The sequence below is a fragment of the Oncorhynchus mykiss genome, chromosome 25, assembly GCF_057628025.1.
Source record: "Oncorhynchus mykiss isolate SJ-2025 chromosome 25, ASM5762802v1, whole genome shotgun sequence".
Taxonomy (NCBI): Eukaryota; Metazoa; Chordata; class Actinopteri; order Salmoniformes; family Salmonidae; genus Oncorhynchus; species Oncorhynchus mykiss.
The window spans coordinates 92,420,001-92,447,581 of record NC_143046.1 but is presented as its reverse complement, the minus strand read 5'-3'; the positions used below and the strand labels follow the sequence as shown (position 1 = coordinate 92,447,581).

At 50.1% G+C, this 27,581-nt stretch overlaps 1 protein-coding gene across 1 annotated transcript in view; it reads left to right on the top strand.

Annotated features, from left to right (window-relative positions):
- Positions 1-27,581, top strand: part of atrn (attractin) — a 238,845-nt gene that overhangs the window by 191,783 nt on the left and 19,481 nt on the right. The window contains 2 exon segments of the mRNA XM_090221488.1: positions 21,699-21,776; positions 21,779-21,802. Coding sequence (XP_090077614.1) covers positions 21,699-21,776; positions 21,779-21,802 — 102 coding nt within the window.

Here is a 27,581-nt window from a genome sequence, read left to right as displayed (position 1 = left end):
TCTCTACTCAGTGTAGACTGGGTTATTCTCTACTCGGTGTAGACTGGGTTATCCTCTACTCAGTGTAGACTGGGTTATCCTCTACACAGTGTAGACTGGGTTATCATCTACTCAGTGTAGACTGGGTTATCCTCTACACGGTGTAGACTGGGTTATCCTCCACTCAGTGTAGACTGGGTTATCCTCTACTCAGTGTAGACTGGGTTATCCTCTACTGGGCTATCCTCTACTCATTGTAGACTGGGTTATTCTCTACTCAGTGTAGACTGGGTTATTCTCTACTCAGTGTAGACTGGGTTATTCTCTACTCATTGTAGACTGGGTTATTCTCTACTCAGTGTAGACACTGGTTATTCTCTACTCAGTGTAGACTGGGTTATTCTCTACTCTGTGTAGACTGTGTTATCCTCTACACAGTGTAAACTGGGTTATCCTCTACTCATTGTAGACTGGGTTATCCTCTACTGTGCTATCCTCTACTCATTGTAGACTGGGTTATCCTCTACTCAGTGTAGACTGGGTTATCCTCTACTGGGTTATCCTCTACTCAGTGTAGACTGGGTTACCCTCTACTCATTGTAGACTGGGTTATTCTCTACTCCGTGTAGACTGGGTTATTCTCTACTCAGTGTAGACTGGGTTATTCTCTACTCATTGTAGACTGGGTTATTCTCTACTCATTGTAGACTGGGTTATTCTCTACTCAGTGTACACTGGGTTATCCTCTACTGGGCTATCCTCTACTCATTGTAGACTGGGTTATTCTCTACTCAGTGTAGACTGGGTTATCCTCTACTGGGCTATCCTCTACTCATTGTAGACTGGGTTATTCTCTACTCATTGTAGACTGGGTTATCCTCTACTGGGTTATCCTCTACTCAGTGTAGACTGGGTTATTCTCTACTCAGTGTAGACTGGGTTATTCTCTACTCAGTGTAGACTAGGTTATCCTCTACTCCGTGTAGACTGGGTTATCCTCTACTCCGTGTAGAAAGAAAGACAGAAAGATTTTATATCAAGATAATACACTTTTTAAAACCCAGAAGCATTTTGTTGCGAATTCCATTCTTTGAGCGGCGAAGCTTAATGCTACCAGTCACGTATTGAGAGGGTGTGGAGCCGGCAAATGTTCCTTATTCGTGGTGTTAAAAGGTTCTAATTCGTCCACGTCCGGAGCTCATGTTCCCTCTCCCCATGAGAATACCACACGTTGCCGAGTTTACTTTCTCTGGATAAAACTAGCTCGTGCGAACATGATTAACGTAGGCCAAACTGGAGAAATATAGTGGTTTTGACAAGGTAATAGGCTCAAGCACCCTGGTGGAAACAGGAAGCTTGACGAGGGAAATCACCAGGAAGGACAACATCGCGGTAGATAGATACACAGCCTGCACAAAGGTAATAAAGTTAATGATTACATTAATTCAGGCTTTCATTCATTAGACCATACACAGGCCGTATAAAGGGTAAACCAGTTAACAGGTAACCAGGTAACAGTTTGATTAGCCCACTGAATAAATGGGGATACATTTTTTTTAAAGAGAACTTGTACAATTGGTGGCTGACTAAATACTTTTTTGCCCCACTGTATATGCAGCTTCACCTTCCCCCTATACATGTCTACCTCCATCACTCCAGTATCCCTGTACATTGTTAATATGGTATTGGTATATGGTATTGACCCTGACCCTGTATCACCTTCCCCCTATACATATCTACCTCCATCACTCCAGTATCCCTGTCTCCTTCCCCCTATACACATCTACCTCCATCACTCCAGTATCCCTGTCTCCTTCCCCCTATACATATCTACCTCCATCACTCCAGTATCCCTGTCTCCTTCCCCCTATACATGTCTACCTCCATCACTCCAGTATCCCTGTACATTGTTAATATGGTACTGACCCTGTATATAGTCACCTTCCCCCTATACACATCTACCTCCATCACTCCAGTATCCCTGTCTCCTTCCCCCTATACATATCTACCTCCATCACTCCAGTATCCCTGTCTCCTTCCCCCTATACACATCTACCTCCATCACTCCAGTATCCCTGTCTCCTTCCCCCTATACATATCTACCTCCATCACTCCAGTATCCCTGTCACCTTCCCCCTATACATATCTACCTCCATCACTCCAGTATCCCTGTCTCCTTCCCCCTATACACATCTACCTCCATCACTCCAGTATCCCTGTCTCCTTCCCCCTATACATATCTACCTCCATCACTCCAGTATCCCTGTCCCCTTCCCCCTATACATATCTACCTCCATCACTCCAGTATCCCTGTCTCCTTCCCCCTATACATGTCTACCTCCATCACTCCAGTATCCCTGTACATTGTTAATATGGTACTGACCCTGTATATAGTCACCTTCCCCCTATACACATCTACCTCCATCACTCCAGTATCCCTGTCTCCTTCCCCCTATACATATCTACCTCCATCACTCCAGTATCCCTGTCTCCTTCCCCCTATACACATCTACCTCCATCACTCCAGTATCCCTGTCTCCTTCCCCCTATACATGTCTACCTCCATCACTCCAGTATCCCTGTCTCCTTCCCCCTATACATATCTACCTCCATCACTCCAGTATCCCTGTCTCCTTACCCCTATACATATCTACCTCCATCACTCCAGTATCCCTGTCCCCTTCCCCCTATACATATCTACCTCCATCACTCCAGTATCCCTGTACATTGTTAATATGGTACTGACCCTGTATATAGTCACCTTACCCCTGTACATATCTACCTCCATCACTCCAGTATCCCTGTCTCCTTCCCCCTATACATGTCTACCTCCATCACTCCAGTATCCCTGTACATTGTTAATATGGTACTGACCCTGTATATAGTCACCTTACCCCTGTACATATCTACCTCCATCACTCCAGTATCCCTGTCTCCTTCCCCCTATACATATCTACCTCCATCACTCCAGTATCCCTGTCTCCTTCCCCCTATACATGTCTACCTCCATCACTCCAGTATCCCTGTCTCCTTCCCCCTATACATATCTACCTCCATCACTCCAGTATCCCTGTACATGTTAATATGGTATTGACCCTGTATATAGTCACCTTCCCCCTATACATATCTACCTCCATCACTCCAGTATCCCTGTACATTGTTAATATGGTACTGAAACTGCCTTTTTAACTATTTCCTCTTTATCATATTGTATACGTACTTTATTTATATACTTGGAAATGATTCAGTAAAGGTTGAATAGTCGTAAAATTCAGAAGTATGACAAAAATTTAAAGTCGGGGCTTTTTGCTTTCCCACCAAACTGGATGGTGATTTTCAAAACGTTGTGTTGTCTTCAGCTCTTTAAAAGTGTTTTGTGGCAGTGGGCAGGATAGCCTGAACGTGTGAAAGTTGGTTTGGCTTCTCTAACTTGAACGGTTCAACCTTAATGTTGGTGGGTTATTTTATACTGTCGGTCTGTTACAGTAGGTCAGCGTTGTCCATTCTACACACATTCTGATTCAGTCAGCACGGCTCGCCCTCTCTCTTCTCCCAAGACATCTCTCTCTCCCTTCCTCCCTCACTCTGAGCTGTCCTAGAACAGCTTGTTCTGACGTGTGGTGTGGCTGGTGATTGTAATGTAGTTGGAGTGGATGAGGCTTGTGAGAGGGAGGGAGGGAGAGAGCAGGGCAGCTCTGTTTAAAGCCCAGCAGCATTCTGACATTCTCTGACTGACAGACAGATCTCTCTCATCTCTCCTCTCACCAGGTCAGCTGCTTCAGTACAGGGAAAAAATGGACTTTTCCAGGCAGATCCCAGGCAACATTCAATCAAACAGTAACTGGAAACCTGTCTGCAAGCTTTATATAGCAAGCCACGTGACTCACTGTCTGGAGGAGTGAACCATTTTGGTGCAGCTAGGACTGCGTAAGTCATGGAGGGAGTACAAGAACCAGAGAACCAGAGAGGCAGAGAGGGGCAGAGAGAGGCAGAGAGAGGCAGAGAGAGGCAGAGAGAGGCAGAGAGGGGCAGAGAGGGGCAGAGAGGGTCAGAGAGAGGCAGAGAGGGGCAGAGAGGGGCAGAGAGGGGCAGAGAGGGGCAGAGAGAGGCAGAGAGAGAGGCAGAGAGAGAGGCAGAGAGAGAGGCAGAGAGAGAGGCAGAGAGAGAGGCAGAGAGAGAGAGGCAGAGAGAGAGAGGCAGAGAGAGAGAGGCAGAGAGAGAGAGAGAGAGAGAGAGAGAGAGAGAGGCAGAGAGAGAGAGAGGCAGAGAGAGAGAGAGAGAGAGAGGCAGAGAGAGAGAGGCAGAGAGAGAGAGGCAGAGAGAGAGAGAGAGAGAGGCAGAGAGAGAGGCAGAGAGAGAGGCAGAGAGAGAGGCAGAGAGAGAGAGGCAGAGAGAGAGAGAGAGAGAGAGAGAGAGAGAGAGAGAGAGGCAGAGAGAGAGAGAGAGAGAGGCAGAGAGAGAGAGGCAGAGAGAGAGAGGCAGAGAGAGAGAGAGAGAGAGAGAGAGGCAGAGAGAGGCAGAGAGAGGCAGAGAGAGAGAGAGAGAGTGTGTTGTGCATGTTTGCAAATACTTAAAATGCTGACACATGAATGTTGACCACATGCATCATCCACTGCTGCTCTACACTGTGTTTGTGTCGTTCAGCAGAGATGAGCATTCTGGGAGCACGGGAGAGAGGTCCATTAAAATACTATCGTAAAAAACACACTTCTAATGCAGACTACCATTAAATACACTTCTAATGCAGACTACCATTAAATACACTTCTAATGCAAACTACCATTAAATACACTTCTAATGCAGACTACCATTAAATACACTTCTAATGCAAACTACCATTAAATACACTTCTAATGCAAACTACCATTAAATACACTTCTAATGCAAACTACCATTAAATACACTTCTAATGCAAACTACCATTCAATACACTTCTAATACAAACTACCATTAAATACACTTCTAATGCAAACTACCATTAAATACACTTCTAATACAAACTACCATTAAATACACTTCTAATACAAACTACCATTAAATACACTTCTAATGCAAACTACCATTAAATACACTTCTAATGCAAACTACCATTAAATACACTTCTAATGCAAACTACCATTAAATACACTTCTAATACAAACTACCATTAAATACACTTCTAATGCAAACTACCATTCAATACACTTCTAATACAAACTACCATTAAATACACTTCTAATGCAAACTACCATTAAATACACTTCTAATACAAACTACCATTAAATACACTTCTAATACAAACTACCATTAAATACACTTCTAATACAAACTACCATTAAATACACTTCTAATACAAACTACCATTAAATACACTTCTAATGCAAACTACCATTAAATACACTTCTAATACAAACTACCATTAAATACACTTCTAATGCAAACTACCATTAAATACACTTCTAATACAAACTACCATTAAATACACTTATAATGCAGACTACCATTAAATACACTTCTAATGCAAACTACCATTAAATACACTTCTAATGCAAACTACCATTAAATACACTTCTAATGCAAACTACCATTAAATACACTTCTAATGCAAACTACCATTAAATACACTTCTAATGCAAACTACCATTAAATACACTTCTAATGCAAACTACCATTAAATACACTTCTAATGCAAACTACCATTAAATACACTTCTAATGCAAACTACCATTAAATACACTTCTAATGCAAACTACCATTCAATACACTTCTAATGCAAACTACCATTAAATACACTTCTAATGCAAACTACCATTAAATACACTTCTAAAGCAAACTACCATTAAATACACTTCTAATACAAACTACCATTAAATACACTTCTAATACAAACTACCATTAAATACACTTCTAATACAAACTACCATTAAATACACTTCTAATGCAAACTACCATTAAATACACTTCTAATGCAAACTACCATTAAATACACTTCTAAAGCAAACTACCATTAAATACACTTCTAATGCAAACTACCATTAAATACACTTCTAATGCAAACTACCATTAAATACACTTCTAATGCAAACTACCATTAAATACACTTCTAATACAAACTACCATTAAATACACTTCTAATGCAAACTACCATTAAATACACTTCTAATACAAACTACCATTAAATACACTTCTAATGCAATTCTCCCTCTCCTCGCCTCTCCCATCCTTCTCCCTCTCCCCACATCTCCCATCCTTCTCCCTCTCCCCCACCTCTCCCATCCTTCTCCCTCTCCCCCAACTCTCCCATCCTTCTCCCTCTCCTCCCCTCTCCCATCCTTCTCCCTCTCCCATCCTTCTCCCTCTCCTCCCCTCTCCCATACTTATCCCTCTCCCTACCTCTCTCATCCTTCTCCCTCTCCCCACCTCTCCCATACTTCTCCCTCTCCCCACTTCTCCCTCTCCCATCCTTCCCCACCTCTCCCATACTTCTCCCTCTCCTCCCCTCTCCCATACTTCTCCCTCTCCCCACTTCTCCCTCTCCCATCCTTCCCCACCTCTCCCATACTTCTCCCTCTCCTCCCCTCTCCCATCCTTCTCCCTCTCCTCCCCTCTCCCATCCTTCCCCCTCTCCTCCCCTCTCCCATCCTCCCCCTCCCCTCCCCACCTCTCCCCTCCTTCTCACATCCTTCTCCCTCTCCCATCCTTCCCCACCTCTCCATACTTCTCCCTCTCCTCCCCTCTCCCATCCTTCCCCCTCTCCGATCCTTATCCCTCCCCTCTCCCATCCTTATCCCTCTCCTCCCCTCTCCCATCCTTCTCCCTCTCCTCCCCTCTCCCATACTTCTCCCTCTCCCCAACTCTCCCATACTTCTCCCTCTCCCGACCTCTCCCATCATTCTCCCTCTCCCCACCTCTCTCATCCTTCTCCCTCTCCTCCCCTCTCCCATCCTTCTCCCTCTCCTCTCCTCTCCCATCCTTCTCCCTCTCCTCTCCTCCCCTCTCCCATCCTTCTCCCTCTCCTCTCCTCCCCTCTCCCATCCTTCTCCCTCTCCTCCCCTCTCCCATACTTCTCCCTCTCCTCCCCTCTCCCATACTTCTCCCTCTCCCCACCTCTCCCATACTTCTCCCTCTCTCCACCTCTCCCATACTTCCCCCTCTCCCCACCTCTCCCATCCTTCTCCCTCTCCTCCCCTCTCCCATCATTCTCCCTCTCCCATCCTTATCCCTCTCCTCCCCTCTCCCATCCTTCTCCCTCTCCCATCCTTCTCCCTCTCCTCTCCTCCCCTCTCCCATCCTTATCCCTCTCCTCCCCTCTCCCATACTTCTCCCTCTCCTCACCTCTCCCATACTTCTCCCTCTCCTCCCCTCTCCCATACTTCTCCCTCTCCCGACCTCTCTCATCCTTCTCCCTCTCCCCACCTCTCCCATACTTCTCCCTCTCTCCACCTCTCCCTCTCTCCACCTCTCCCATACTTCTCCCTCTCCCCACCCCCATACTTTTCCCTCTCCTCACCTCTCCCATACTTCTCCCTCTCCTCCCCTCTCCCATACTTCTCCCTCTCCCGACCTCTCTCATCCTTCTCCCTCTCCCCAACTCTCCCATACTTCTCCCTCTCCCGACCTCTCCCATACTTCTCCCTCTCCTCCCCTCTCCCATCATTCTCCCTCTCCTCCCCTCTCCCATCCTTCTCCCTCTCCTCCCCTCTCCCATCCTTCTCCCTCTCCTCCCCTCTCCCATCCTTCTCCCTCTCCCCACTTCTCCCATAATTCTCCCTCTCCCCACTTCTCCCATCCTTCTCCCTCTCCTCTCCTCTCCCATCCTTCTCCCTCTCCTCCCCTCTACCATACTTCTCCCTCTCCCCCACCTCTCCCATCCTTCTCCCTCTCCTCGCCTCTCCCATCCTTCTCCCTCTCCTCACCTCTCCCATCCTTCTCCCTCTCCCCACATCTCCCATCCTTCTCCCTCTCCCCCACCTCTCCCATCCTTCTCCCTCTCCCCCAACTCTCCCATCCTTCTCCCTCTCCTCCCCTCTCCCATCCTTCTCCCTCTCCCCCACCTCTCCCATCCTTCTCCCTCTCCTCCCCTCTCCCATACTTATCCCTCTCCATACCTCTCTCATCCTTCTCCCTCTCCCCACCTCTCCCATACTTCTCCCTCTCCCCACTTCTCCCTCTCCCATCCTTCCCCACCTCTCCCATACTTCTCCCTCTCCTCCCCTCTCCCATACTTCTCCCTCTCCCCACTTCTCCCTCTCCCATCCTTCCCCACCTCTCCCATACTTCTCCCTCTCCTCCCCTCTCCCATCCTTCTCCCTCTCCTCCCCTCTCCCATCCTTCCCCCTCTCCTCCCCTCTCCCATCCTTCTCCCCCTCCCCTCCCCACCTCTCCCTTCCTTCTCACATCCTTCTCCCTCTCCCATCCTTCCCCACCTCTCCCATACTTCTCCCTCTCCTCCCCTCTCCCATCCTTCCCCCTCTCCGATCCTTATCCCTCCCCTCTCCCATCCTTATCCCTCTCCTCCCCTCTCCCATCCTTCTCCCTCTCCTCCCCTCTCCCATACTTCTCCCTCTCCCCAACTCTCCCATACTTCTCCCTCTCCCGACCTCTCCCATCATTCTCCCTCTCCCCACCTCTCTCATCCTTCTCCCTCTCCTCCCCTCTCCCTCCCTTCCTCCCTCTCCTCTCCTCTCCCATCCTTCTCCCCTCTCCTCTCCTCCCCTCTCCCATCCTTCTCCCTCTCCTCTCCTCCCCTCTCCCATCCTTCTCCCTCTCCTCCCCTCTCCCATACTTCTCCCTCTCCTCCCTCTCCCATACTTCTCCCTCTCCCCCACCTCTCCCATACTTCTCCCTCTCTCCACCTCTCCCATACTTCCCCCTCTCCCCACCTCTCCCATCCTTCTCCCTCTCCTCCCCTCTCCCATCATTCTCCCTCTCCCATCCTTATCCCTCTCCTCCCCTCTCCCATCCTTCTCCCTCTCCCATCCTTCTCCCTCTCCTCTCCTCCCCTCTCCCATCCTTATCCCTCTCCTCCCCTCTCCCATACTTCTCCCTCTCCTCACCTCTCCCATACTTCTCCCTCTCCTCCCCTCTCCCATACTTCTCCCTCTCCCGACCTCTCTCATCCTTCTCCCTCTCCCCACCTCTCCCATACTTCTCCCTCTCTCCACCTCTCCCTCTCTCCACCTCTCCCATACTTCTCCCTCTCCCCACCCCCATACTTTTCCCTCTCCTCACCTCTCCCATACTTCTCCCTCTCCTCCCCTCTCCCATACTTCTCCCTCTCCCGACCTCTCTCATCCTTCTCCCTCTCCCCAACTCTCCCATACTTCTCCCTCTCCCGACCTCTCCCATACTTCTCCCTCTCCTCCCCTCTCCCATCATTCTCCCTCTCCTCCCCTCTCCCATCCTTCTCCCTCTCCTCCCCTCTCCCATCCTTCTCCCTCTCCTCCCCTCTCCCATCCTTCTCCCTCTCCCCACTTCTCCCATAATTCTCCCTCTCCCCACTTTTCCCATCCTTCTCCCTCTCCTCTCCTCTCCCATCCTTCTCCCTCTCCTCCCCTCTACCATACTTCTCCCTCTCCCCCACCTCTCCCATCCTTCTCCCTCTCCTCGCCTCTCCCATCCTTCTCCCTCTCCTCACCTCTCCCATCCTTCTCCCTCTCCCCACATCTCCCATCCTTCTCCCTCTCCCCCACCTCTCCCATCCTTCTCCCTCTCCCCCAACTCTCCCATCCTTCTCCCTCTCCTCCCCTCTCCCATCCTTCTCCCTCTCCCCCACCTCTCCCCATCCTTCTCCTCTCCTCCCCTCTCCCATACTTATCCCTCTCCATACCTCTCTCATCCTTCTCCCTCTCCCCACCTCTCCCATACTTCTCCCTCTCCCCACTTCTCCCTCTCCCATCCTTCCCCACCTCTCCCATACTTCTCCCTCTCCTCCCCTCTCCCATACTTCTCCCTCTCCCCACTTCTCCCTCTCCCATCCTTCCCCACCTCTCCCATACTTCTCCCTCTCCTCCCCTCTCCCATCCTTCTCCCTCTCCTCCCCTCTCCCATCCTTCCCCCTCTCCTCCCTCTCCCATCCTTCTCCCCCTCCCCTCCCCACCTCTCCCTTCCTTCTCACATCCTTCTCCCTCTCCCATCCTTCCCCACCTCTCCCATACTTCTCCCTCTCCTCCCCTCTCCCATCCTTCCCCCTCTCCGATCCTTATCCCTCCCCTCTCCCATCCTTATCCTCTCCTCCCCTCTCCCATCCTTCTCCCTCTCCTCCCCTCTCCCATACTTCTCCCTCTCCCCAACTCTCCCATACTTCTCCCTCTCCCGACCTCTCTCATCCTTCTCCCTCTCCCCACCTCTCCCATACTTCTCCCTCTCTCCACCTCTCCCTCTCTCCACCTCTCCCATACTTCTCCCTCTCCCCACCCCCATACTTCTCCCTCTCCTCACCTCTCCCATACTTCTCCTCTCCTCCCTCTCCCATACTTCTCCCTCTCCCGACCTCTCTCATCCTTCTCCCTCTCCCCAACTCTCCCATACTTCTCCCTCTCCCGACCTCTCCCATACTTCTCCCTCTCCTCCCCTCTCCCATCATTCTCCCTCTCCTCCCCTCTCCCATCCTTCTCCCTCTCCTCCCCTCTCCCATCCTTCTCCCTCTCCTCCCCTCTCCCATCCTTCTCCCTCTCCCCCACTTCTCCCATAATTCTCCCTCTCCCCACTTCTCCCATCCCTCTCCCTCTCCTCTCCTCTCCCATCCTTCTCCCTCTCCTCCCCTCTACCATACTTCTCCCTCTCCCCCACCTCTCCCATCCTTCTCCCTCTCCTCGCCTCTCCCATCCTTCTCCCTCTCCTCACCTCTCCCATCCTTCTCCCTCTCCCCACATCTCCCATCCTTCTCCCTCTCCCCCACCTCTCCCCTCCTTCTCCCTCTCCCCCAACTCTCCCATCCTTCTCCCTCTCCTCCCTCTCCCATCCTTCTCCCTCTCCCCCACCTCTCCCATCCTTCTCCCTCTCCTCCCCTCTCCCATACTTATCCCTCTCCATACCTCTCTCATCCTTCTCCCTCTCCCCACCTCTCCCATACTTCTCCCTCTCCCCACTTCTCCCTCTCCCATCCTTCCCCACCTCTCCCATACTTCTCCCTCTCCTCCCCTCTCCCATACTTCTCCCTCTCCCCACTTCTCCCTCTCCCATCCTTCCCCACCTCTCCCATACTTCTCCCTCTCCTCCCCTCTCCCATCCTTCTCCCTCTCCTCCCCTCTCCCATCCTTCCCCCTCTCCTCCCCTCTCCCATCCTTCTCCCCCTCCCCTCCCCACCTCTCCCTTCCTTCTCACATCCTTCTCCCTCTCCCATCCTTCCCCACCTCTCCCATACTTCTCCCTCTCCTCCCCTCTCCCATCCTTCCCCCTCTCCGATCCTTATCCCTCCCCTCTCCCATCCTTATCCCTCTCCTCCCCTCTCCCATCCTTCTCCCTCTCCTCCCCTCTCCCATACTTCTCCCTCTCCCCAACTCTCCCATACTTCTCCCTCTCCCGACCTCTCCCATCATTCTCCCTCTCCCCACCTCTCTCATCCTTCTCCCTCTCCTCCCCTCTCCCATCCTTCTCCCTCTCCTCTCCTCCCCTCTCCCATCCTTCTCCCTCTCCTCCCCTCTCCCATACTTCTCCCTCTCCTCCCCTCTCCCATACTTCTCCCTCTCCCGACCTCTCTCATCCTTCTCCCTCTCCCCAACTCTCCCATACTTCTCCCTCTCCCGACCTCTCCCATCATTCTCCCTCTCCCCACCTCTCCCATCATTCTCCCTCTCCCCACCTCTTTCATCCTTCTCCCTCTCCTCCCCTCTCCCATCCTTCTCCCTCTCCCATCCTTCTCCCTCTCCTCCCCTCTCCCATACTTCTCCCTCTACTCCCCTCTCCCATACTTCTCCCTCTCCTCCCCTCTCCCATACTTCTCCCTCTCCTCCCATCTCCCATACTTCTCCCTCTCCCCACCTCTCCCATACTTCTCCCTCTCTCCACCTCTCCCATACTTCTCCCTCTCCCCACCTCTCCCATCCTTCTCCCTCTCCTCCCCTCTCCCATCTTTCTCCCTCTCCCATCCTTCTCCCTCTCCTCTCCTCCCCTCTCCCATCCTTCTCCCTCTTCTCCCCTCTCCCATACTTCTCCCTCTCCTCCCCTCTCCCATACTTCTCCCTCTCCCCACCTCTCCCATACTTCTCCCTCTCCCGACCTCTCTCATACTTCTCCCTCTCCCCACCTCTCCCATACTTCTCCCTCTCCCCACCTCTCCCATACTTCTCCCTCTCTCCACCTCTCCCATACTTCTCCCTCTCCCCACCTCTCCCATCCTTCTCCCTCTCCTCCCCTCTCCCATCCTTTCTCCCTCTCCCATCCTTCTCCCTCTCCTCTCCTCCCCTCTCCCATCCTTCTCCCTCTCCTCCCCTCTCCCATACTTCTCCCTCTCCTCCCCTCTCCCATACTTCTCCCTCTCCCCACCTCTCCCATACTTCTCCCTCTCCCGACCTCTCTCATACTTCTCCCTCTCCCCACCTCTCCCATACTTCTCCCTCTACCCACCTCTCCCATCCCTCTCCCTCTCCTCCCCTCTCCCATCCTTCTCCCTCTCCCCACCTCTCCCATCCTTTTCCCTCTCCTCCCCTCTCCCATCCTTCTCCCTCACCTCCCCTCACCCATCCTTCTCCCTCTCCTCCCCTCTCCCATCCTTCTCCCCCTCCTTCCTTTTCCATCTCCTCCCCTTCTCAATAGTATTGAGTGGTAAGGGGGGGCTAGAGAATGGCGGAGAGCTCCCTGTCAGACATCATTCTGAATCTGACGCATCAATAAATTAATTGTTTGATGTGGTGCATTGAGACGTGCTGTGAGTGTATTTCTGTCAACGCTTATACATTGTTGTGTGTGTGTGTGTGTGTGTGTGTGTGTGTGTGTGTTTGAGTGTTTCTTCACCAGTTTTCCAGCACATTCACTCAATTTCCTGTTTGTTCATGGGGACAAACACTTTGGACACCTCTCTCTCTTGCCCTCTCTCTCTTCTTGCTCTCTCTCTCCTCTTCTCTCTCTCTCTCTTGCCCGCTCTCTCTTCTTGCTCTCTCTCTCTCCTCTTTCTCTCTCTCTCTTGCTCTCTCTCTTGCTCTCTCTCTCTCTCTCTTGCTGTCTCTCTCTCTCTCTCTCTCTTGCTCTCTCTCTCTCTCTCTCTTGCTCTCTCTCTCTTGCTCTCTCTCTCTCTTGCTCTTTCTCTCTCTCTTGCTCTCTCTCTCTCTTGCTCTCTCTCTCTTGCTCTCTCTCTCTTGCTCTTGCTCTCTCTCTCTCTTGCTCTCTCTCTCTCTCTTGCTCTCTCTCTCTCTCTCTTGCTCTCTCTCTCTCTTGCTCTCCCTCTCTTTCTCTTGCTCTCTCTCTCTTGCTCTCTCTCTCTTGCTCTCTCTCTCTCTTGCGCTCTCTTGCTTTCTCTCTCTCTTGCTCTCTCTCTCTTGCTCTCTCTCTCTTGCACTCTCTTGCTCTCTCTCTTGTTCTCTCCTCTCTCTTGCTCTCTGTCTCTCGCTCTCTCACTTCAATTAAAGGGCTTAATAAACATAAACATTAAACCGTAAACATTACACTATCAAAAGTTCCAAAAGAATAAAGACATTTCAAATGTCATATTATGTATATATACAGTGTTGTAACAATGTACAAATGGTTAAAGTACACAAGGGAAGATAAATAAACATAAATATGGGTTCAATTTACAGAGGTTGTTGTCCTGGCACCACACTGCCAGGTCTCTGACCTCCCTACACTGTTGTGTCGTCAGCAAACTTAATGATGGTGTTAGGCCACTCTGTCGTGGGTGAACAAGGAGTACAGGAGGGGACTAAGCACACACCCCTGAGGGGCCCCTGTGTTGAGGATCATTGAAGCAGACATGTTGTTGCCACCTGGGGGCAGGAAGTCTAGGATCCAGTTGTAGGTCATACATTTAGTCATACATTGGGCAGGAGGTTAGGAAGTGCAGCTCAGTTTCTACCTAATGTGAGCACATAGCCTGGCAGTGAGCACATAGCCTGTCTTCTCTTGAGAGCCAGGTTTGCCTACGGCGGCCTTTCTCAATAGCAAGGCTATGCTCACTGAGTCTGTACATAGTCAAAGCTTTCCTTAAGTTTGGTTCAGTCACAGTGGTCAGGTATTCTGCCGCTGTGTACTCTCTGTGTAGGGCCAAATAGCATTCCAGTTTGCTCTGTTTTTTTGTTAATTCTTTCCAATGTGTCAAGTAATTATCTTTTTGTTTTCTCATGATTTGGTTGGGTCTAATTGTGCTGCTGTCCTGGGGCTCTGTAGGGTGTGTTTGTATTTGTGAACAGAGCCCCAGGACCAGCTTGCTTAGGGGACTCTTCTCCAGGTTCATCTCTCTGTAGGTGAAGGCTTTGTTATGAAAGGTTTGGGAATCGCTTCCTTTTAGGTGGTTGTAGAATTTAACGGCTCTTTTCTGGATTTTGATAATTAGCGGGTATCGGCCTAAATCTGCTCTGCATAATTTGGTGTTTTACGTTGTACACAAAGGATATTTTTTACAGAATTCTGCATGCAGAGTCTCAATTTGTCCATTTAGTGAATTCTTGGTTGGTGAGCGGACCTCAGACCTCACAACCATAAAGGCCATTGGGCTCTATGACTGATTCAAGTATTTTTAACCAGATCCTAATTGTTATGTAGAAATTTATGTTCCTTTTGATGGCATCAAAGGCCCTTCTTGCCTTGTCTCTCAGATTGTTCACAGCTTTGTGGAAGTTACCTGTGGTGCTGATGTTTAGGCCGAGGTATGTATAGTATTTTGTGTGCTCTAGAGCAACGGTGTCTAGATAGAATATGTATTTGTGGTCCTGGAAACTGGACCTTTTTTGGAACACCATTATTTTTGTCTTACTGATATTTACTGTCAGGGCCCAGTTCTGTCAGGGCCCAGGTCTGTCAGGGCCCAGGTCTGACAGAATATGTGCAGAAGATCTAGGTGCTGCTGTAGGCCCTCCTTGGTTGGTGACAGAAGCACCAGATCATCAGCAAACAGTGGACATTTGACTTCAGATTCTAGTAGGGTGAGGCCGGGTGCTGCGGACTGTTCTAGTGCCCTCGCCAATACGTTGATATATATGTTGAAAAGGGTGGGGCTTAAGCTGCACCCCTGTCTCACCCCACGGCCCTGTGTCTCACCCCACGGCCCTGTGTCTCACCCCACAGCCCTGTGTCTCACCCCGCGGCCCTGTGGGAAGAAATGTGTTTTTTAACCGCACACTTGTTTGTGTACATGGATTTTTATAATGTCATATGTTTCACCCCAACAACACTTTCCATCCATTTGTACAGCAGAGACCCTCAAACCAAATTGAAAAAACTTTTTGGAAGTCAACAAAGCAAAGAGAAGATGTATGATGTAACGAGTGAGAGTCGGGAAGCAAGTTCAGGGAGTAAGTGTTTTAATAAATAAAAGCAACAATGAACACGAAACACAAACACCGACATGAAAACAGAGTCAATAACGACTGGAGTTGGTTAAAGTATCAGAAAGAAAGATGATCTGTATCATCTCGCTCTTACTTTCTGTTTGACAGAGTTTATATTAGCAAGTGGCTATTTCTTGTTAGTAGATTCGTGGTTGTCAATTTTTGGTTCTAGAAATGGCTAGGCTTCAAAGGACCCATCCCCTCTCCCATCATTCTCCTCCCCTCTCCTCATACTTTCAGAAATGTGTGAATAAAGTATGTGTTCTCTCTGTTGCTCGCAGTGTCATTTGGGCGGAGCTGAAACACACTATCCTCTAGACAGGTTGTGTGTGTTCAAGTGTGTATGTCTGTGTGTGTGCTCAATGAAACCTTGTTCTGCCAGAGTTGGGGCATTTCCTCACACGTTAGTCCTTGTGGTGATTAAACAATTGATTCCCATTCCAAATCCTATTTTCCCAAACCCCTAAACTTATTGATCTGGACGCTTATAAGAAATCCTGCTACGCCCTCAGATGAACCATCAAACAAGCAAAGCGTCAATACAGGATTAAGATTGAATCCTACTACACCGGCTCTGACGCTCGTCGGATGTGACAGGGCTTGAAAACTATTACGGACTACAAAGGGAAACCCAGCCGCGAGCTGCCCAGTGACGCGAGCCTACCAGATGAGCTAAATGTTTTTTTAAGTTCAAATCCCCGAGCTGACAAGGCAAAAATCTGTCGGTCTGCCCATGAACAGGCAGTTAACCCACTGTTCCTAGGCCGTCATCGAAAATAAGAATTTGTTCTTAGCTGACTTGCCTAGATAAATAAAGGTAAAATAAAAAAATGGACTGAGTTATGATTCCGTTATGGAGTTATTGGATTTTCAACTGCTGGAGAAGGGCTACAAAGGGCTCCAAAGGGTTTGTGGACAACATCTACACAAGCCCTGTTTACAGAGCTGGGGAAGCGGGATGTGTGGGCTTGTGGCACCATTCGGACCAACAGAGTGGGCTTTCCAACGACAAAGGTGAACGACATGCCTAAGCGGGCTGAGCGGGGTACCATCATGCGATGGCTCCGTGAAGATGGCCTGCTCTTTGTGAAGTGGATGGACACCAGAGAGGTGGTCATGTGCTCCAGTATCCACAAGTCCTTCAGTGGAGATCACGTCGTCAGGCGTGTGAAGGACGGTGCCCGGGGACCACAAAAAAAATTCTCCATTCCAGCTGCTGTGAATGACTACAACAAGAGCATGGGAGTTGTGGACCTGTCAGATGCGCTGATAGGATACGCTGATAGGATACTACAATGTTCTCCACAAGACCATGAAATGGTACAAGACAGTTTTCTATCATTTCATTGACATTGCTGTGTTGAATGCCTTCATCCTCCAGAAGGAAATTGCCAAGAGCTGTGGACAGCCCCCCCATCTCACAGCTAGCCTTCAGGGAGTTGCTCATCCAGGAGCTTGCTAGCTATAGCAAGTCCACTGTAGCACCTTCTTTCCCCTCTACCTCTGTCCCTTCTGCTCCAACCAGTGGTGTTCACCTGCCCAGATTAATCTCTGCAGGCATGTGCCTCAGGGCAAAAAGGGCACCGTAGGGAGACGTCTGCCTTCCTCAGAGCTTTATGTATCGGCCTCACGGCCTTCATCAGAGCTTTACATATCGGCCTCACGGTCTTCATCAGAGCTTTATGTATCGGCCTCATGGTTGGAGGCCAAGGAAAAACAAACAAGTGCTACCAAATATAACAATATGCATTTCATAAATATTAGAATAAAGTGTGTAAAGATGTATTAAACACGTCTGTAAAACCACAATGAGGACATAGACCTACCGAGCAAGTTTTCATAATCATTGGGTACGTCATACGAAAAACGTCAGAGTAATCTGAAATAGGAGCATAATTCACTTAACATTTCATCATTAAGACCTTTTCATTGTATTTTTTATTTCACCTTTATTTAACCAGGTAGGCCAGTTGAGAACACCTTTATTTAACCAGGTGGGCTAGTTGAAGACCTTCATTGAACCAGGTAGGCCAGTTAGGAACAAGTTCTCCATTTACAACTGCGACCTGGCCAAGATAAAGCAATGCAATGTGAACAGACAACAACACAGAGTTACACATGGAGTAAACAATTAACAAGTCTATAACACAGTAAGGAAGGAACTCATATACATTGTATGCAAAAGGCGTGAGGAGGTAGGCAAATAATTACAATTTAGCAAATTAACACTGGAGTGATAAACGATTAGATGATCATGTACAGGGTAGAGATATTGGTGTGGAAAAGAGCAGAAAAAGAAAATAAATAAAAACAGTACGGGATGAGGTAGGTAAAATTGGGTGCTATTTCTACAGAATGGACTATGTACAGCTGCAGCGATTGGTTAGCTGCTCAGATAGCAGATGTTTGAAGTTGGTGAGGGAGATAAAAGTCTCCAACTTCAGCGATTTTTGCAATTCGTTCCAGTCACAGGCAGCAGAGAACTGGAAGGAAAGGCGGCCAAATTAGGTGTTGGCTTTAGGGATGATCAGTGAGATACACCTGCTGGAGCGCGTGCTACGGGTGGGTGGCCATCGTGACCAGTGAACTGAGAAGGCGGAGCTTTACCTAGCATAGACTTGTAGATGACCTGGAGCCAGTTGGTCTGGCGATGAATATGTAGCGAGGGCCAGCCGACTAGAGCATACAGGTCGCAGTGGTGGTGGTATAAGGTGCTTTAGTAATAAAACGGATGGCACTGTGATAGACTGCATCCAGTTTGCTGAGTAGAGTATTGGAAGCTATTTTGTAGATTACATCACCGATGTCGGATCGGTAGGATGGTCAGTTTATGAGGGTAAGTTTGGCGGCGTGAGTGAAGGAGGCTTTGTTGCGGAATAGAAAGCCGAGCTTGAGATTTGATTTTAGATTGGAGATGTTTGATATGAATCTGGAAGGAAGAGTTTACAACTGAGCCAGACACCTAGGTACTTAATATGTCCACGTATTCTAGGTCAGAATCATCCAGGGTGGTGATGCTAGTCGGGCGTGAAGGTGCAGGCAGACGAGTTTGAAACGGTTGAAAACCTTCAGGAATAATGTCTGGAGGGTGAAAATCCCAAATCTCTTGACTCAGAGTATTATTAGATCACCTCCCCTGTCTGATATGACTGCAACTTTCTCTGCCACAAAATCTAAAAGGTAGTAATGTCATGCTTTAGGTTTAAAATGTATGGCGATGGTACAATCCCTGTCGTCTTCCTCATCCAACTTTTATGTTCACTGATTCTCTGGTTTTAGAGAAGGAGAGGTTTTACCGATACACATGAACATTTAATCATGTAGATAACATGGGTGGTGGAACACGTAATAATGTCATTTATTAGGAACCGTTTTCCTGTATGTGGGTGGCAGAAATATTCACACTTCATCATATTGTTGCACTGTGCGCAACCTCTGCATTTATAGCTAGAGGTAGTAGAGGTAGAGGGCGTAAAAGAGCCTGGCTGATTGTCTTTTCTGGCTGGCAGTTGGCATCAACCAATTCTATCACGTAAATTGCGACCTCTCCTACACACAATAAGTGGTGGATTGTTGAATTCCAGCCGGCATAGCTGGGTCCGATTGATAAAATATGCCAGTGTTTCTTGACAGCGTCTCTCACTTTTCGTGAGTTCAGGGTATATGTGGAACATTACGGAGAAGCTTTAGCAGGTCATCTCGTGTTTTTCCCCAATAACAAATGAAGAGCTTCATTCTCACATTGTGGTGAAAAGCCTCTTCTTAGAAACCTATTGTCCATCTCCACTGCCTTTTCTACTGGGCATATCTGCTTCAGTCCTAGAAACTGGCTTCTTGGAAGTCCTCTTTAATGTCTCAGGATGGAAGCTGTCCCCTGCAATAGAGTATTGTCTAGGGAATGGAGCTGTCCCCCTGCAATAGAGTATTGTCTCAGGATGGGAGCTGTCCCTGGCAATAGAGTATTGTCTCAGGATGGAGGGTCCCCTGTAATAGAGTATTGTCTCAGGATGGAAGCTGTCCCCCTGTAATATAGTATTGTCTCAGGATGGAAGCTGTCCCCCTGTAGAGTAGTATTGTCTCAGGATGGTCCCCTGTAAGAGATTGTCTCAGGATGGAGAGGGTCCCCTGTAATAGAGTATTGTCTAGGATGGAAGCTGTCCCCTGTAATAGAGTATTGTCTCAGGATGGCTGTCCCCTGTACAGAGTATTGTCTCAGGATGGAAGGATTGTAGAGAGTATTGTCTCAGGACTGCTGTCCCCCTGTAATAGAGTATTGTCTCAGGATGGAAGAAAACATTTGTCTCAGGACTGTGCTCCCTGTAATAGAGTATTGTCTCAGGATGGAAGCTGTCCCCCTGTAGAGAAGATTGTCTCTAGGATGGAAGCTGTCCCCCTGTAATAGAGTATTGTCTCAGGATGGCGTCCCCTGTAATAGAGTATTGTCTTTGGGTGAAATGTTTCTCTGTAATAGAGTATTGTCTCAGGGGTGGCTGTCCCCTGTAATAGAGTATTGTCAGGACTGCTGTCCCCCTGTAATAGAGTATTGTCTCAGGATGGAGGGACTCCTGTAATAGAGTATTGTCTCAGGAACTGCTGTCCCCCTGTAATAGAGTATTGTCTTCGGGGTGCCCACCCCTGTAATAGAGTATTGTCTCCGGGTGGGAGTCGTTTCCTTGTAATAGAGTATTGTCTTCGGGTGGCTGTCCCTGTAGAGCATCTATTTTTGGGTGGAAGCTGTCCCCTGTAATAGAGTATTGTCTCAGGATGGTGTCTCCTGTAATAGAGTATTGTCTTCGGGTGGAAGCTGTCCCCCTGTAATAGAGAATTGCTTCCTTTGGCTGGAAGCTGTCCCCCTGCAATAGATTATTTTTGTCCGTTTCTTTTCTATACAGAGTTGTAAACATTTGATTTCTCAAATTTATTTTTAGGCAATGAGTACGTTCCTTAGTGTTACGTTCCATAGTGAATTTGAATATTGGGGTCAATGTCATTGAGTAAATGCCATAAAAACTGACAGCCTCTCTCCCATACAAAAAAATATGTTGTCAATATATCCATACCACTTCAGGACTTTATTGAAACTTATTTTAGTTTTCATGATCTTAACAAACTGTTCTTCAAAAAGACCCACATAAAGATTATCTCGCAGCCCATCGACGTTCCGTTCGCTAGGAGGTAGCGTTCGTCATCAACCTGAAATAGTTATCCATCAAGACATATTCAGCTCTAGAATAAAGTTTGTTGGTGGATATTCATTAGTATCTCTGTACTTTTATAGTGAGCTAGTGCTGCCAGCCCCCTCCCACATGGGGATGCTAAGCAGTACAACTTCGACATCTAATGTGACCAAAATAGTCTTCTTTAAACCCGTTATTGTGTAGTATCTTGTTTATAAAGTCTATAGTCTATACTATGGCAATGCTTACACGTGAGATTTAATAAAAAGAGTCTACGAGTTCAGCAACGGTTCTAGCATTGAGCTTCCTGGATCCACTGGTCTGCCTGGATAGTTGCCTTGTTGTGTTTTAGGTTTGTGTAATTTCGGTAAAATGTACAGGCATGGACGTATGGCAGATTTTCAGCGAAGATATTCATATTCAGGTTTTGAGAAGGTTGTTTAGGAGTTCAGATTATATGATTTCCCTTTGGAACACCTGTGTGGGATCAACACTCAGTTCTCTATAGAAACGTTCATTACTGAGTCTCTTCTTTAAATGTATCATAGTCTAAAACAACCACAACACCCCCACTTATCTGCAGGTTTAATAACCAAAGAGGAATCTAGTTGGATGACTGGTCTGGATGACTGGTCTGGATGACTGGTCTGGATGACAGGTCTGGATGACTGGTCTGGATGACTGGTCTGTGGTCTGGATGACAGGTTGGGGATGACCTGGTCTGGATGACTGGTCTGGATGATGGTTGGACTCTACAGGTTCTGGACCACAGGTCTGGATGACTGGTCTGGATGACTGGTCTGGATGACTGGTCTGGATAGAGGTCTGGATGACAGGTCTGGATGACAGTTGTACTCATTTCTGTTGTATTGAAAGTTGTGTTTGTCCTGATAGGCAGTATTCCCTGTCCCGTAAGGCCCTGGTCAGAAGTAATGCAGTAGTAATAGTAGTAGTAGTTCAGCTCAAGCAATTTATATGTAATTGTGTGCTGATTTGGGACACTATGATTATTGGGGTTTTTACGGAAATGAACTGTGTTATCTTTCTTCTTCGTCACTGGAGTCTCTCCTCTTCCTCACAGCAACTCCTCCGTGAGATGCAGCAGATGGCTAGCCGGCGGTCCGCCACCATCAACGTTGCCTTGGAAACGGACGAGGAAACCCGCCCGACCTGATTGGTGGGAACGTCTGAAGGTGAGTGTGACATCAGACTGTGACATTAATTGTCCTGTCAGCCAATCCCCTTCCCCCTAAGGTTACCTTTACATGTTAGTCATTCAGCAGACGCTATTTAAATAGACTCCCATTTAGTGAGTCATTCAGCAGACGCTCTATCCAAAGAGACTCCCATTTAGTGAGTCATTCAGCAGACGCTCTTATCCACAGATTCCTATTTAGTGAGTCATTCAGCACGCTCTTATCCAGAAGAGACTCCCATTTAGTGAGTCATTCAGCAGACGCTCTTATCCAGAGAGACTCCCATTTAGTGAGTCATTCAGCAGACGCTCTTATCCAGAGAGACTCCCATTTAGTGAGTCATTCAGCAGAACGGCTCATCCAGAGACTCCCATTTAGTGAGTCATTCAGCAGACGCTCTTATCCAGAGACTCCCATTAGTGAGTCATTCAGCAGACTCTCATCCAGAGACACTCCCATTTAGTGAGTCATTCAGCAGACTCTCTTATCCAGAGATTCCCATTCAGCCAGTCATTCAGCAGACGCTCTTATCCAAAGAGACTCCCATTTAGTGAGTCATTCAAGATAGATCTATCCAGAGACTCCCATTTAGTGAGTCATTCAGCATTCAGCAGATTTCTTATCCAGAGAGCCTCCCATTTAGTGAGTCATTCAGCAGAACGTGGATTGAAATAGGAGACTCCCATTTAGTGAGTCATTCAGCAGACGCTCAGCATCCAGAGAGACTCCCATTTAGGGAGTCTTTCAGCATTCAGCAGATCTGATCCAGAGAGACTCCCATTTAGTGAGTCATTCAGCAGACTCTCTTATCCAGAGAGACTCCCATTTAGTGAGTCATTCACCTGAACAGAGCCAGGTTGGACAACCACATATCTCAGTCATGTTAAGTCTGTTTCCTTAATAAGAGGAGATGGTAGGAAAAGAAACAAAGTGCAAATAGGCTGAGATGTCTTTAAGATACTGAAGGGTTTCAGATGTCTTTAAGATACTAAGTGAAGAGGAAGGGTTTTCAGATGTCTTTAAGATACTGTGAAGTGGGAGTTTTCTCCCTCTCTCTCTCTGGCTCTCCTCTCTCTCTCTGGCTCTCCTCTCTGGCTCTCCTCTCTCTCTGGCTCTCCCCTCTCTCTCTGGCTCTCTGGCTCTCCTCTCTCTCTGGCTCTCCTCTCTCTCTCTCTCTCTGGCTCTCCTCTCTCTCTCTCTGGCTCTCCCTCTCTCTCTCTCTCTGGCTCTCCTCTCTCTCTTTCTGGCTTTCCTCTCTCTCTCTGGCTCTCCCCTCTCTCTCTGGCTCTCCTCTCTCTCTCTCTGGTCCTCCCTTTCTCTCTGGCTCTCCTCTCTCTGGCTCTCCCCTCTCTCTCTCTCTCTCTGGCTCTCCCCTCTCTCTCTCTCTGGCTCTCCTCTCTCTCTCTCTCTGGCTCTCCTCTCTCTCTCTCTGGCTCTCCCCTCTCTCTCTCTGGCTCTCCTCTCTCTCTGGTCCCTCTCTCTGGGTCTCTCTCTCTCTGGCTTTCCTCTCTCTCTCTCTCTGGCTCTCCTCTCTTCTCTAATATACTACATCTCTCCCGATGGGTTTGGCACTTCTGTTGGTCTTATTTGATGTGTGTGTGTGTGTGTGTGTGTGTGTGTGTGTGTGTGTGTGTGTGTGTGTGTGTGTGTGTGTGTGTGTGTGTGTGTGTGTGTTGTGTGTGTGTGTGTGTGTGTGTGTGTGTGTGTGTGTGTGTGTGTCTGTGTGTGTGTGTGTGTGTGTGTGTGTGTGTGTGTGTGTGGAATGGAAATGGTGAGCTGGACCATCAGATATGTCCCTACCTCCTCTCCATTCAGAGAAGGCAGCAGCAGTACACTATGCTGTGTGTTCAGAGAAGGCAGGCAGCAGTACACTATGCTGTGTGTTCAGAGAAGGCAGGCAGCAGTACACTATGCTGTGTGTTCAGAGAAGGCAGGCAGCAGTACACTATGCTGTGTGTTCAGAGAAGGCAGGCAGCAGTACACTATGCTGTGTGTTCAGAGAAGGCAGGCAGCAGTACACTATGCTGTGTGTTGTGGTTATGTCCTTTTTTCAGGAGACTATGGTAGTGTACCGTCACCTGTGATTGGCCTCAGGCCTCGCACACAGGAAACATCATTAAAGTAGTTTATACCTGCACAACACTGAATGTGGGGGAGGAAAGAAGAGGAGAGAAAAGTAGACAGGTCTGGATGACAGGTCTGACAGATCTGGATGACAGGTCTGGATGACAGGTCTGGATGACAGGTCTGGATGACAGGACTGGATGACAGGTCTGGATGACAGGTCTGGATGAAAGGTCTCTGACAGATCTGGATGACAGGTCTGGATGACAGGTCTGGATGACAGGTCTGGATGACAGGTCTGACAGATCTGGATGACAGGTCTGGATGACAGGTCTGGATGACAGGTCTGGTTGTGTGACAGGTCTGGTTGTGTGACAGGTCTGGATGACATGTCTGAATGACAGGTCTGGATGACTGGTCTGGATGACAGGTCTGGGTGACAGGTCTGGATGACATGTCTGAATGACAGGTCTGGATGACTGGTCTGGATGACAGGTCTGGTTGTGTGACAGGTCTGGATGACAGGTCTGGATGACAGGTCTGAATGACAGGTCTGGTTGTGTGACAGGTCTGGATGACATGTCTGAATGACACGTCTGGATGACTGGTCTGGATGACAGGTCTGGTTGTGTGACAGGTCTGGATGACAGGTCTGGTTGTGTGACAGATCTGGATGACAGGTCTGGATGACAGGTCTGGTTGTGTGACTGGATGACAGGTCTGGGTGACAGGTCTGGGTGACAGGTCTGAATGAGGTCCTGGTTGTGTGACAGGTCTGGATGACAGGTCTGGATGACAGGTCTGGATGACAGGTCTGGTTGTGTGACAGGTCTGGATGACAGGTCTGAATGACAGGTCTGGATGACAGGTCTGGATGACAGGTCTGGATGTGTGACAGGTCTGGATGACAGGTCTGGGTGACAGGTCTGGGTGACAGGTCTGAATGACAGGTCTGGTTGTGTGACAGGTCTGGATGACAGGTCCGGATGACAGGTCTGGGTGACAGGTCTGGGTGACAGGTCTGGATGACAGGTCTGGTTGTGTGACAGGTCTGGATGACAGGTCTGGATGACAGGTCTGGATGACTGGTCTGGATGACAGGTCTGGTTGTGTGACAGGTCTGGATGACAGGTCTGGATGACAGGTCTGGTTGTGTGACAGGTCTGGATGACAGGTCTGGATGACAGGTCTGAATGACAGGTCTGGTTGTGTGACAGGTCTGGATGTTTGACAGGTCTGGATGACAGGTCTCGATGAGAGGTAGAGAAGAGGGAAAGGAGGGGAGGAGGAGGGGTAGAGGGGAGACGGAGAGAATGAGAGGAGAGGTAGAGGAGAGGGAGGGAGGAGAGACAGGAGAGAGAGAGGGGGGCAGAGGGTGAGGGAGATGGAGGGAGGGAGGAGAGGGACAGGAGAGATGGAGGAGAGGAGAGACTGAGGGAGAGGGAAATTAAGATATTCACCCAGCTAGAGTCCCTGGGGAGAGGAGAGATGGGGAGGGAAGTAGGAGAGAGAGATCGTGGAGCATGTTGATGATGAGATTCATTATTTATTTATGTATGTTAGTGACGGATGGATGGAGGGATGGGTATAGCATCAGGGTGACCTAAAGGATTACAAAATAGGAGTGTGTGATGCAGAAGGAAAAGGCTGGTTGGTTAACTAGATCATGGCCTGGTTATGGGACAGAAAACCCTGAAACCCTGCCTGGACACACTGATGGGGAGGCTGGGGAGAGAGGAGAGGCAGGGGGTGGAGAGAGAGAGGGGGCAGGGGTGGAGAGAGAGAGGGTAGGGTGGGGAGAGAGGAGGCAGGGGTGGAGAGAGAGGGGGAGGGAGGGTGGAGAGAGAGAGGGGCAGGGGTGGGGAGAGAGGAGGCAGGGGTGGAGAGAGAGAGGTTAGGTGGGGAGAGAGAGGGAGGGGTGGGAGAGAGGGAGGGAGGGGGTGGAGAGAGAGGGAGGGAGGGGTGGGGAGAGGGAGGCAGGGGGTGGACAGAGAGGGAGGGAGGGGGTGGAGAGAGAGAGGAGAGGGTGGGGAGAGAAGGGGAGGGTGGAGAGAGAGGGGAGGGGGTGGGGAGAGAGAGAGAGGGGAGGGGGTGGAGAGGAAGGAGGTGGGGAGAGAGAGAGGGAGCAGGAGGACAGGCAGGAGTGGGGAGAGGAAAACAGGCAGGAGCACAGGTGAGAGGAACAGGCAGAGGCAGGGGGTGCAGAGGCAAGGTGGGGAGAGAGGAGCTGAGGGGTGGGGAGAGAGAGGGGAGGGTGGGGAGAGAGGGGGCAGGGGGTGGAGAGAGAGGGGCAGGGGTGGAGAGAGAGAGGAGTCAGGGGTGGGGAGAGAGAGGGGAGGGGCGGGGAGAGAGAGGGGCAGGGGTGGGAGAGAGAGAGGGGGCAGGGGTGGAGAGACAGAGGGGTAGAGGGTGGAGAGAGAGAAGGGGCAGGGGGTGGAGAGAGAGGGGCAGGGGTGGAGAGAGAGAAGGGGCAGGGGTGGGGAGAGAGAGGAGGGAGGGGGGAGAGAGAGAGGGAGCCAGGGGTGTTTGAGAGAGGAAGCAGGGGGTGGAGAGAGAGGAGTCAGGGGTGGGGAGAGAGGAAAGTGGGGAGAGGAGTCAGGGGTGGGGAGAGAGGAAGCAGGGGGTGGGGTGAGAGAGGAAGCAGGGGGTGGGGAGAGAGAGGGGAGGGGGGGTGGGGAGAGAGAGAGGGGGGCAGGGGGTGGGGAGAGAGAGGAGGCAGGGGGTGGATGGGGAGAGAGGAAGCAGGGGGTGGAGAGAGAGGAGTCAGGGGTGGGGAGAGAGGAAGCAGGGGGTGGAGAGAGAGGGAGTCAGGGGTGGGGAGAGAGGGGGCAGGGGTGGGGAGAGAGGAAGCAGGGGGTGGGGAGAGAGAGGGGACAGGGGTGGGGAGAGAGAGGGGGCAGGGAGTGGGGAGAGAGGAAGAGGGTGGGGGAGAAAAGGTGGGGCAGGGGGTGGGAAGAGAGAGGGCAGGGGTGGGAAGAGAGGAATCAGGGAGTGGGAAGAGAGGAAGCAGGGGGGCGGGGAGAGAGAGGGGGCAGGGGTGGGGAGAGAGAGGAGAGGGTGGGGAGAGAGGGGCAGGGGGTGGGGAAAGAGGAAGCAGGGGGTGGGGGAGAGAGAGGGGGCAGGGGATTGGAAGAGAGGGGTCAGGGGTTGGGGAGAGAGGAAGCAGGGAGTGGGGAGAGAGGAAGCAGGGAGTGGGGAGAGAGGAAGCAGGGGGTGGGGAGAGAGAGGAAGCAGGGGGTGGGGAGAGAGAGGGAGCAGGGGGTGGGAAGAGAGAGGTGGCAGGGGTGGGGACAGAGGAAGCAGGGAGTGGGGAGAGGAAGCAGGGGGTGGGGAGAGAGAGGGGGCAGGGGGTGGGGAGAGATAGGAGGCAGGGGGTGGATAGAGAGGAGTCAGTGGTGGAGAGAGAGGAAGCGGGGTGGGAGAGAGAGGAGTCAGGGGTGGGGAGAGAGGGGGCAGGGGGTGGGGAGAGAGAGGGGGCAGGGGGTGGAGAGAGAGAGGAGGCAGGGGGTGGGGAGAGAGAGGAGGCAGGGGTGGAGAGAGATAGGAGGCAGGTGGTGGGGGAGAGAGAGGGGCAGGGGGTGGGGGAGAGAGAGGAGGCAGGGGGTGGGGAGAGAGGGAGGCAGGGGGTGGGGGAGAGAGAGGGGCAGGGGGTGGGGAGAGAGGGGAGGCAGGTGGTGGGTAGAGAGAGGGGCAGGGGGTGGGGA